Below are 13,032 nucleotides of genomic sequence, written 5' to 3'. Positions count from 1 at the left end.
GATGAAAAACAAAATATACCAGAGTCATGCTGTCTAAAGACTTCGGGCTAAACCAGATGACCCAAAATACAACATAATTTTTTGTCTTTGGTATCTGTTCACTGCCTTGTAAATGTATTCATACCTTAAACATTTTCACATTGTCTCAGGTTAGAACCATAAGCTTTGTTTTTTTATGGGTTTTTTTGTTGCACTGGTGGCCTTTATTTTTCTCAGTTTTTCGACAGAAAACTGGCAGGAAAGGGGTGGAGAGAGGGGGAAGACATGCAATAAAGGTCGCCTGGGTCGGGTGTCGAGGACTGAAGCCCCAGAATATGGGTCGCTCGTTTTACCACTGTGACACCGCTGTGCCCTAGAACCATACACTTTTATGTATTTTAGTGCTATTTTTGTGAGAGAACAACCTAAAGTAGTGCATAATTTTGAAGGATACATGGTTTGCTATTTTTTTGTGGTGTTAAGTTAACCTTTCACTGCAATTACAGCTGCAAGTCTGTTGGGGTATGTCTCTACCAGCTTGTTACATCTAGAGACTGACAATTTAGTACAAACCTTACTGCAAAACAGCTCACGTCAGATTGGCTAGAGATCATCTGTGAACAGCAAATTTCAAGTCTTGCTACAGGTGTTTTGTTGGTTTTAGGTCTAGACTTTGACTGGGCCATTCCAGCAAATGGTAAAATGGTAAATGTTTAATAAGTCTTTTTCAGCCTCAAGTTTTCTTCTAGGCTGCCCTGTACTTAGCTCCTCCCATTAACTATGACCAGCATCCTTGTCCATGGTAAAGAAAAACATCCTCACAAAATGATGCTGCCACCACCATTTTACCATAGTACATAGACTGTTACTTTTCTGCCACACATTATAATTTGCAAAGAGCACCGTCTTCCACTTGTTTTCTGTGTCCCCTACATAGCTTGGGGCAAATTCCAATTGAGAAAGTTACATATTTGGGGGAAGCACATAGGGGTACACTATCTGTTAACAAGCTGCCTGCCAAGTTATAACCTGCCTGCCTGCTGAATTCAAATATTACAGCGGCAACCATCATCATGTCATTAATTTTATTTAGACTTTCACAGATCAGTCCGCCATCAACTAGCACAGAACGGCTGCCACGCCATCTATAATCCATCCCACTAAAGCCTGACCCTGCGACATGACCGGTGTTTTCCAGCACACATTGGAACCAACTTCTATTAAACTACAACTAATGGATCCAGTGATAAAGTGCATGCATTTGTACCCACATTAGGAGCAAAACTAACTCCTTTGGCTACCTCCCGGCTGATGATTCGCATATTCATCCTCATTAGGCTTCACATTAAACAGCCCTTTAAGGGAGCGATCTGTATTTTATCACTAGGCCACATCTGTCCTGCATGTTTACCTCTGCGTGCCTGACAAAGGGAGCTTTTAAGGCTCGTCTGTGCCTCAGGTGATCTCTGTTCTTGTGTGGCATCGAACTGCCCCATAAATAAAACGCCCACATTATTAATTAATGTTTCTGACACAGCAGTTACCTGCTGGCAGGAATGTCACTGTAAGCAGTAAACAGAAAAACCACCTCAGTAAGAACGTTTTGTCTGCTTTCTTGTCATTTATCCAAATACTGACCTGCTTTTCTTTTTTTTGCCCGCAGCACTAAATCACGCCATTGTGCCTACTCTGTGGCATGAGCCTGTGCATTGTTTCTGCCAAAAAATTGGTTAATGAGGGTGTTTTACTTGCACATACATGATAAGCATCTGTCTTGGCCCGTTATGTCTGTGGAATGGGGGGGGAGATGCCAAATGACAAAAAGGGCTGCAGTCCGTTTTGGTCTGCCTTTTCTGGCTACATAGGTGTGCCTCTGTCTGTGTCTGTTGGGACAATGGCATTATTGAGGTGCTGGGAGTCACAGGCGCCCTGGTGCCTGGCTTGCTGGACCGGGGTTAGCGGAGGCACGTTTGACTGGATCAGGTGACCGCTTCGTCCCTTTCAAGTGTGGCTCCTCATCAAGTGAAACGCGTAACATGAATCTGAAGGCAATAAAAGATGGCTGAATAGCTGGCTGCCTTCTCCCCATCCAGTGTCACCTCTCAGACACTGGCTCCACACAAAACCATACAAGCTTGCGGGTGTTGTGAATTAACTACAAGACAGACAGAAGTGTGATTTCATTCCAAGCTGGACCGAGGGTTCCTTTACTCCTTAGCCACCAGCCAAAGTGAAAACAGCAATTTAGATTATTTTATCAAGCAACATGGATTTCTTCATTAGTTACCATCTGACAGGCACAATTTAACTTACTTTCATAGGCTTGCTGAGGGCAATTAGGTGCTTTAGACAAGAGCATTCAATAAAAGGAAAGTTACCAACCATGACCAAAACCGAACGATATTTAGCTGCTGGTCCAGATTAAATTCTTCCACAGTGGTTTAATAATAAAAACATTCTGATTACTGTTTGACAGTTTCTGGCTTAAAATATTATATTTACAGTGCCGGCGAGAAGTTGTGGACTTTCTCTAAACCACACAGGGTCAAAATCTTACATTTTGGCTCAAATATATACATGCATACTAACAACAATATTTAGATAACAATCCCTTAGCAAATTGCAGAAAAACCCACAAACTTTTGGTAGTAATCAACAAGCTTCGGGCATAATTCTAGTTGGATATTTGATCACTGTCCTTGTATAAATTGGCTGAATTGTTTTAAATTGGTGGGTTTCCTGGCATGGATTCGGCTTTTAATCAATGTCTGTAAACCTTTTAATAGAGTTGAAGTCCGGGTCATTCTGGAAGACTGTTGTTAGCCTGTGTTACCTGTTCCAGAACCAGGATTAAGCGTCCAGTTTGAGCAGGATTAAAGTTTGCTTGGGATAAATGTATCCATAATTAAACCACATAGCTGTTGATTTAAGGAAAATAAAGAATTTGGAGGTACTCCTCCTTCGTTATTATTCCATCGACACTGCCACTTGCATTTAAAAGTGGACCCTCAGCATGATGCTGCCACCACCATGCTTGACATCATGTCTTATTATTATGGCCAAATTGATTGATCCATCAAACTTTTTTCCAAGTCTTATTCAGGCTTGAGAGTGTCTGTGTCACAGACAAATATCTTCAGCGTAGTTTTCTGTGAAAACATTTTTTCCTGATGACAACTAATAAACTAACCCTAAATAACTAGAATTATTTTAACAGTTTTTGTCAACTTGTAAAAACTAGATAACAATGTTGTAGAACGGCAAATTTTAGTCAGGTCTAATATTAGTCAAATATTTTGTAAGAACATGATGATTATAGAAAAACTGTTATTATTTCATATGAACACTTAATGTTGAGGGAGAACAGGCCTAATGTTAATGCTGCCTGGACACCTTTTTACAATCTGATTATTTTAGTTTTTAAATATAACGTGCAAACTTTACTTTTCAGTGGCAGTGCCTTGACAAGTTTTGATTAAATGAAGAACGTTGTTTGTATTTTGAGTACAACACACATCCTATTAAGGCATTTTGGCTTTTGATACATGAACAAAGAAATTCACATGAAGTTTAAGTGTTTTAAAGATAAATGTTTCACCTAGGTGTACAGGTCCTTCTCAAAATATTAGCATATTGTGATAAAGTTCATTATTTTCTATAATGTAATGATGAAAATTTAACATTCATATATTTTAGATTCATTGCACACTAACTGAAATATTTCAGGTCTTTTATTGTCTTAATACGGATGATTTTGGCATACAGCTCATGAAAACCCAAAAATCCTATCTCACAAAATTAGCATATTTCATCCGACCAATAAAAGAGAAGTGTTTTTAATACAAAAAACATCAACCTTCAAATAATCATGTACAGTTATGCACTCAATACTTGGTTGGGAATCCTTTTGCAGAAATGACTGCTTCAATGCGGCGTGGCATGGAGGCAATCAGCCTGTGGCACTGCTGAGGTCTTATGGAGGCCCAGGATGCTTCGATAGCGGCCTTTAGCTCATCCAGAGTGTTGGGTCTTGAGTCTCTCAACGTTCTCTTCACAATATCCCACAGATTCTCTATGGGGTTCAGGTCAGGAGAGTTGGCAGGCCAATTGAGCACAGTGATACCATGGTCAGTAAACCATTTACCAGTGGTTTTGGCACTGTGAGCAGGTGCCAGGTCGTGCTGAAAAATGAAATCTTCATCTCCATAAAGCTTTTCAGCAGATAGAAGCATGAAGTGCTCCAAGATCTCCTGATAGCTAGCTGCATTGACCCTGCCCTTGATAAAACACAGTGGACCAACACCAGCAGCTGACACGGCACCCCAGACCATCACTGACTGTGGGTACTTGACACTGGACTTCTGGCATTTTGGCATTTCCTTCTCCCCAGTCTTCCTCCAGACTCTGGCACCTTGATTTCCGAATGACATGCAGAATTTGCTTTCATCCGAAAAAAGTACTTTGGACCACTGAGCAACAGTCCAGTGCTGCTTCTCTGTAGCCCAGGTCAGGCGCTTCTGCCGCTGTTTCTGGTTCAAAAGTGGCTTGACCTGGGGAATGCGGAACCTGTAGCCCATTTCCTGCACACGCCTGTGCATGGTGACTCTGGATGTTTCTACTCCAGACTCAGTCCACTGCTTCCGCTGGTCCCCCAAGGTCTGGAATCGGCCCTTCTCCACAATCTTCCTCAGGGTCCGGTCACCTCTTCTCGTTGTGCAGCGTTTTCTGCCACACTTTTTCCTTCCCACAGACTTCCCACTGAGGTGCCTTGATACAGCACTCTGGGAACAGCCTATTCGTTCAGATATTTCTTTCTGTGTCTTACCCTCTTGCTTGAGGGTGTCAATAGTGGCCTTCTGGACAGCAGTCAGGTTGGCAGTCTTACCCATGATTGGGGTTTTGAGTGATGAACCAGGCTGGGAGTTTTAAAGGCCTCAGGAATCTTTTGCAGGTGTTTAGAGTTAACTCGTTGATTCAGATGATTAGGTTCATAGCTCGTTTAGAGACCCTTTTAATGATATGCTAATTTTGTGAGATAGGAATTTTGGGTTTTCATGAGCTGTATGCCAAAATCATCCGTATTAAGACAATAAAAGACCTGAAATATTTCAGTTAGTGTGCAATGAATCTAAAATATATGAATGTTAAATTTTCATCATGACATTATGGATAATAATGAACTTTATCACAATATGCTAATATTTTGAGAAGGACCTGTATAACAAATATTTTCCTTACAGATATAAGAATTCATTCCTCTAGAACTTCATATCTTAGTCAGCTAAATTTACAAAGAATGCATTAGACTAAATTTTTACAGGGATTTAGTCGACTGAAACTCGAAGAAAACTAAAATAACTACAGATGTGTAAAACTAAATAACATGTTTAAAGATTGAGTAAAATGCAGACAAGCTGCCAGATTAACACTACTCTCAGTCTATGTTGGCTTATGCTCACTTTACAAAAAGACTTGAGTCTTAGTGGTTCCAGAGTTGTGATGATTTTAAACATCAAAATAGTTCAAGAATGAATAAAGTAGTACTTTGCTAATACACATATATCACAAATGTTACATGATCAAAAAGCAGGTTAATATTTAGCCTGTGTGGTGGTCTTGACTTTAGTGTAATTATAAATTTGTGTGCTTTGCTTCAAGGCCAGGACCCTGGCAGGAAACCAACCATCATAAACACGTTTTACCGTTTCTGATGAGAAAGAAGGTCAAACTTTGTCAGAAATCTGCCAGGACCTTGTAATGGCTACAAAAATGTTACCATTTCTTAGCAAGTTGCTAAGAGAGATTTGACCAAATATTAGAGGGGGTACATGTATATAGTAAAGCTTGTGAATAATTTTAAATTGTATAAAATAAAATAAAATTCACAATAAATTCAAAAGTGTAGATCCACATCTTTAAAATTCATTAAAGCTGTTTGTCCATCCAGAAAACATCTTTAAAAGCTCTGAATTAATGACATTCATGCATGTGAGATTCTGACTGGAGATGTAGCAAGATGCCGCTATTAAGTTTGTGCTCTTCCACGCAGTTTTTTTAATGATGCCATTCTGATCGCCGTGTGACAGTTTTTGGCAGCAGATGTGATGTTTATGTATCATGTTAAGTCTTGACAAACTCTCTCACAATCCACGAGTGGAATCAGGACACTTACGGAGCACAGATCACAGTCATTTCATATAAGGAAAACCTTGAAATAAGAAAGCAGCTCATACTTGGAAACACAATTTTCCATTAACAAAATAAGGACTAAAAGCCTGAACAATACCAGAGATTTCAATGTCAGCAGAGAAAATCCAATAAAAGGCAGTCTGTTCTGGTTTATTACACTAGTCTTTATACTTGAACTAGAATGTATAACTAGTAATCTGCCACTTGGCCTCTTCTGCTGAACAACATGTGCCAGTGAATATTTGACCTTAGTTTCTAATGGATACAGTGAACATTTCCCCTTATATCTGTGTTAACAAATCCAAAAAAAGAATTTTTAAAGTGAGACAATAGAATGCATTCTAATCACATGGTATCGGTTTGCAAAATAATGCAAATGTGACATTCACACATTGGCGCTGTAGGTCGTTAGAGCTCATCCCAGCATGCCCAGATGAAAAAGCAAGTGAAAAACTGACTCACAAACTTTTACAAAACACTCCTTGAGGCTGACGTCTCACCTCCTCGGTCTGCGAGCCAGCAAAGGCCAGCAGGTAGTTTGACGGGCTCGTTTCCAGCAATGAGCACTGGCAGAATCCAACACTGCCCGTCCACACAGAGTCCACTGCCTCACTGCGGCTTTCTTTCAGGTCCCACAGGCAGACCTGCATGTCACGTCCCTGGCTGCTCCATCCACAGAGAGAAGTTGAAAAAGGTCAAAGGTTACAGTTTTTAGGACCCATACACAACTCACCTTAAATTATCAATCAGTCATGACAGTAGTGATGTATTCAACACAGCCTTACTAAATAAATAAACCCACTGTCCGCCTTCCAACTATACATGTGGAGTCGTACTTTACACTGTCACAGCTGAACATGCGAAGTCAGACTGGCTGATTGTCTGCATGATGTTTACCTCTTACCGACCTAATGTTGTAAAGTTATCCTCCATGAAGCTGGGAAATATATATCCAGCATTGCAAACACTATTTGTTTTAGTAGACTATTGCAATCGTTGCACCTTTAAGAAATATATCCTCTAAAGAGACAGCAATGAAAATTATGATAGGAGGATATACATTTTTGCAAGAGTCTGCAGACCAACCAGTTGTAGCAGATTTTTAGAAGCTGTTACCTGATGAGAGAATCTCCTGACCGCAGTGTGCTGACCCAAATGACTGAATTACCACAGTGACCCTCTACTACCATCTCTGCCCTCCTGCTGTTCAGGTTCCAGATGTGGATAGCACCTTTGGCAGACCTGCAAAATCGAGCAAAATTTTAATTTTTATTTTTACAAAACCTCCAATGTACTGGGAACAAATGAAATCTGATTTCTTTTTTCAAAATTCTAAAAAAGTATCAACTAAAACATTTCTGTAATCCTGTGGTCAATGTATAACATTTCAGCAGTTCAACAGAAAATAACCCACATTTAATAGGATTAATTTACTGTAAATGTTTGTGAAGCTCTAAAAACCTGCCAGTTATTTAAAAGTGTAAAGTAAAAAAATAGCATGTGTTTGTTGTGAAAGTAAAGAGGCAGTGAACTCGTCCAGAACAAGAATGTCTGCTTTTAGCAAGCTGCTCTAATGTACCAACAACGCTTCAACATAAACTAAAGGACTACAGGTCCTTCTCAAAATATTAGCATATTGTGATAAAGTTCATTATTTTCCATAATGTCATGATGAAAATTTAACATTCATATATTTTAGATTCATTGAACACTAACTGAAATATTTCAGGTCTTTTATTGTCTTAATACGGATGATTTTGGCATACAGCTCATGAAAACCCCAAATTCCTATCTCACAAAATTAGCATATTTCATCCGACCAATAAAAGAAAAGTGTTTTTAATACAAAAAACGTCAACCTTCAAATAATCATGTACAGTTATGCACTCAATACTTGGTCAGGAATCCTTTTGCAGAAATGACTGCTTCAATGCGGCGTGGCATGGAGACAATCAGCCTGTGGCACTGCTGAGGTCTTATGGAGGCCCAGGATGCTTCGATAGCGGCCTTTAGCTCATCCAGAGTGTTGGGTCTTGAGTCTCTCAACGTTCTCTTCACAATATCCCACAGATTCTCTATGGGGTTCAGGTCAGGAGAGTTGGCAGGCCAATTGAGCACAGTGATACCATGGTCAGTAAACCATTTACCAGTGGTTGTGGCACTGTGAGCAGGTGCCAGGTCGTGCTGAAAAATGAAATCTTCATCTTCATAAAGCTTTTCAGCAGATGGAAGCATGAAGTGTTCCAAAATCTCCTGATAGCTAGCTGCATTGACCCTGCCCTTGATAAAACACAGTGGACCAACACCAGCAGCTGACACGGCACCCCAGACCATCACTGACTGTGGGTACTTGGCACTGGACTTCTGGCATTTTGGCATTTCCTTCTCCCCAGTCTTCCTCCAGACTCTGGCACCTTGATTTCCGAATGACATGCAGAATTTGCTTTCATCCGAAAAAAGTACTTTGGACCACTGAGCAACAGTCCAGTGCTGCTTCTCTGTAGCCCAGGTCAGGCGCTTCTGCCGCTGTTTCTGGTTCAAAAGTGGCTTGACCTGGGGAATGCGGCACCTGTAGCCCATTTCCTGCACACGCCTGTGCACGGTGGTTCTGGATGTTTCTACTCCAGACTCAGTCCACTGCTTCCGCAGGTCCCCCAAGGTCTGGAATCGGCCCTTCTCCACAATCTTCCTCAGGGTCCGGTCACCTCTTCTCGTTGTGCAGCGTTTTCTGCCACACCTTTTCCTTCCCACAGACTTCCCACTGAGGTGCCTTGATACAGCACTCTGGGAACAGCCTATTCGTTCAGATATTTCTTTCTGTGTCTTACCCTCTTGCTTGAGGGTGTCAATAGTGGCCTTCTGGACAGCAGTCAGGTCGGCAGTCTTACCCATGATTGGGGTTTTGAGTGATGAACCAGGCTGGGAGTTTTAAAGGCCTCAGGAATCTTTTGCAGGTGTTTAGAGTTAACTCGTTGATTCAGATGATTAGGTTCATAGCTCGTTTAGAGACCCTTTTAATGATATGCTAATTTTGTGAGATAGGAATTTTGGGTTTTCATGAGCTGTATGCCAAAATCACCCGTATTAAGACAATAAAAGACCTGGAATATTTCAGTTAGTGTGCAATGAATCTAAAATATATGAATGTTAAATTTTCATCATGACATTATGGAAAATAATGAACTTTATCACAATATGCTAATATTTTGAGAAGGACCTGTACGGCTTCAAAAACTCTGCAGTGAATCCACATCTTGCATCTGCCGAGGATATCTGCACAGAGGAGTCTGCAGTAATGGCCCCACCTCCCGTCCTGCCTGTTTTGATATGATTCCTTGATGATCTAATTTATGACATGTTTTCTTTGTGCTTCTGGTACTTCAGGTGCTGATAAAGTTGGGCCAAGTTGTTCTCCTGCTTCATAAACCAGTGGTGTTCAGTTGAATGTCTCTGTTTGTCTAGTGTTCAGGTCTCTACCACACAGCCGTCTGAAGCAGACCGACAGCAAGCTACTGTGACCCATATAGTCTCTCTATTACTCCTTTTTTACTGTAAAAATCAATGAAAAGAGGAACACAAAGATAAAAAAGTCCATTTGATAAATGACATACACAAATGAACAAATTCTTCAATAATGCACATTTTACAATAGGTTCCTCATTGTTGATTTTTATAATTCAGTCATTGAGACATAATATTGCTCTACTCAGAGCTACACCTGTAAGTTATCAAATGTACCAGAAAGAAACACCCAAAATACTGTTTGACTCACCCAGAAAACAGCAGGGGGGTATCTCCTCCAGGGCATCTGAAGTGGAGGGTGTTAAGAGGAGCGCTTGCCCCTCTTAGAGTATAAATGGGACACGGAGCAGGACGGGACATCGATCAATCAGGCAGCTGGCGTGTCAATGCAAGTAGGTTGTAGACCATCACCATTACAAACACTGCAAGAGAAAATTACATCTGATTTCATTAAATATATGTACTGTTGTCACTGAGATACTCATGGTATGGATTAAGTTGTAAAAAACAATGTTTTTCTATCAAAAACTGGGCATGAGACTAAACAACTTCTGCAAAACGTAAATGCTCAGGTTAAGATGTTGAGATTAATGTAAAGTTTAGTCAAGTCATTTCATCAACAGCTCCAACAGTTTTGTTGATGCAGAAACTCTGAACAGAGGCAGTCACCCTTTTGCCCTCAAGATTTTGGTTTAACACAGCACTGTGTTTGTTTTAGTGCACCGTCTTCGATTCCCCTTTTCTCCATAACTACAACCACCCGTGGCTTCCTCTCAATCCTCCCTCCCTTTTAGTCCATGTGATAACACCTCTTACTCAATGCATCATAAATCAAAACTCATGACACTTTAATTACAGTAAACAGACAGAGATTTGGGCTTGTCATTCTTCTCGCGATCAACAGCCGTTGTCCCAGAGGCAAAGGTAACATCTCAGATTTTATATCGTTTGTAGCCTGGACAGGTGAGGAAACCAAACCAACCTCAGGCATGCTGGGAGGAAATGATGCTCAAGTATCTTCACATGGAAGGAATTCTTAGTGATTCTGGGCTAAATCCAGTGCTTGTTTTTTTTCCCATAAAAACCTGTTAAAATCAAGGTGTCGTACAGATTTTAAAGGTTAAGCAAACACAGTTGGACTTTGATCCAGCATGCATTACATCTGATCACCTCTAAATGAATTCTGCCACATATTAAGTCAGCACTGGAACAACTAAAGTAAATTGTGTTCGAACAAAATAATAGCCTAACATTTCTGAAACGTTCTCAAAAAAAAAAAAAAAAAAGAAAACTTTACATACATGCTGCCGCCCGGTCTACTTTTACTCATCACAACCCCTCACTCCCTGCAATCAGCAGACACTGAAACTGGAGCCTGAGGCATTCAGAAGCAGCTCATTTCAGGAGGTTAGTGGTTAAATTGTCCATGTAAACCTGTGAAGCAGAGAGACGGAGACCCCTGACAAGCCTGCCTAATTAAGCCCACAGGACTGCAGTCACACAAGGACACAGTCGGTACACCAGCTTCACAAGAACTCCAATGAGTTTTCATTCTAACAATTCAAAAGTAACACCTGCATAAAATTATGATTGCTTGAGATATTTACGGTCAGTATTTATTGATGAGGATCAATCAATCACCCTGTGATCACCCACATTTCAAGGGTTCCTCGATCCATCCATCCATCCATCCATCCATCCATCCATCTCCATCCATCCATCCATCCATCCATCTCCATCCATCCATCTCCATCCATCCATCCATCCATCCATCTCCATCCATCCATCCAGGATTATGTCATATTTTATTTAAAAGGAAGGATAAAATGTACACTGATTTGATAAACCCATTCTTCAGGTAATAAAGTCAGAAAATACAGTTTTCCATACTAATTCAGATCTGGAAAATATTTTCATTCCAGACTTTTCAAGACTGTGTACAACCGTGTTGACCAGAAGGTCAAATCAAATCAAAACAAAAAAATCCAACTTTTTTCGGTCTATAAACACAAACAGTGCTGTCTTTGTCTAACTTTGTTTTTCAATGGGGATCTTTCTCTAATCCTTTCATTTACTGTTGGATTCAAAACTACTTCCTCAATCAAAGAACCAGCAGCACAATTTTATGTTGTTAAAGGTCAATGTTTGTTACATTTATTTGTTGAATTAAAGCAACATCTCCACGAATGAGTTCGTAAGTGGTGTTTTCCTTAGAAAGAATGGGATTTCCCAAAATTCAGCATGTCAGGCTTCAAAGAAAACCCAAAAATCTGAATGTGTCTGGAGACGCCTGATGGGATATGTAGCTATGAAGCAAACCAAAAATGTTGCCTTGCACCAATACCTGTGTAAAGTCATTTTTGTGTTGTATGAAAGGAAAGATAAAAAGGAATGTTTTTGTAAGAGGTTATCTGTTAAGCTGCTCCTCCTGTGAAAGGTGAGTAAGGCTGCATTCCTGAGCAGGAGGTTCTTCCTGATAACAGGTGGATTAAACATCTCTTATTGTCCTCTTGCAGCAAGTCTGATGAAGCTCTGAGTCACAGATACAACAGCCTAAAACTAGCTCCTCTCATTGTCCTAAAGACCAGAAGCTGCAAAACATTCCACCAGGAATCATAACCAGTTGTTATTAGGAACGCAACCCGATAACAATGTATTTCTCTGTATTTTTACTCTCACAACCCTGTAGCAGCATGTATGTGAAGATCTGAGGAGAAAGAAATCATCAGAAGAAATGCACCGATCAGGTATTTTCTGACCAATGCCAACTGCAGGTTTTAGGAAATGACTAGGGAAAAAAAAAACTAATTTCTCAGTATTTAATCTGTTGTAAATGTGTGTTTGTTCCTCAGTTTGTTAAAGATGTCAGTGTTGTATTATTTTTTCCCGTTATCATTCAGAAATACGAGTCTTTGTACAATATTTTAGAATTTTCTGTGATTACATCATTTCTAAAAAACAAATCAGGCACTACAATTAAACTGTTACTCAGTACTTGAATGGAATTCTCACCAAATACTTTGTTACCCTAGTAATTTCTTAATGTCCTAGTTTTTACTGTTCTTACTCTTAATTGGCTAATCTACTCAGTTACCTCTGTCTGTATGCTGGTAACTTGAAAAACTTAGTATTTACTGAGGTGGTACTTGTTATATAAAGTTGGAAAACCGCTGCTACAGAATCAAACCAAAATATAAGTATGTTTTCCACTTTTCCCCCGCCACAAGTTCCTCTTGGGACTGCTGCCACTCTTTTCCAGACATCAGCCATTTCCAGTCCCTGAAACTGCCCCCAACAATGGCTCCAGTTGTTGTGGCTGCAAGTGAGTCGCCCACAAACCCA

The 13,032-nt window shown here is 40.2% G+C and overlaps 1 protein-coding gene across 5 annotated transcripts in view; it reads right to left on the bottom strand.

The window, feature by feature from the left end:
• Positions 1-13,032, bottom strand: part of gnb1l (guanine nucleotide binding protein (G protein), beta polypeptide 1-like) — a 35,878-nt gene that overhangs the window by 17,220 nt on the left and 5,626 nt on the right. For 4 of the 5 annotated variants that reach the window (XM_047382164.1, XM_047382166.1, XM_047382168.1 and 1 more), the window contains 3 exons: positions 9,941-10,112; positions 7,285-7,410; positions 6,669-6,831 (listed from right to left, as the gene is read on the bottom strand). In XM_047382164.1, coding sequence (XP_047238120.1) covers positions 6,669-6,831; positions 7,285-7,410; positions 9,941-10,050 — 399 coding nt within the window. In that variant the 5' untranslated portion in view covers positions 10,051-10,112. Of the gene's footprint in view, positions 1-6,668; positions 6,832-7,284; positions 7,411-9,940; positions 10,113-10,991; positions 11,015-13,032 lie in introns of those variants that run through there. The other variant, XM_047382165.1, reaches the window with a different exon arrangement.

The sequence above is a fragment of the Girardinichthys multiradiatus genome, chromosome 12, assembly GCF_021462225.1.
Source record: "Girardinichthys multiradiatus isolate DD_20200921_A chromosome 12, DD_fGirMul_XY1, whole genome shotgun sequence".
Classification (NCBI taxonomy): domain Eukaryota; kingdom Metazoa; phylum Chordata; class Actinopteri; order Cyprinodontiformes; family Goodeidae; genus Girardinichthys; species Girardinichthys multiradiatus.
This window is presented reverse-complemented; position numbering and strand designations above follow the sequence as displayed.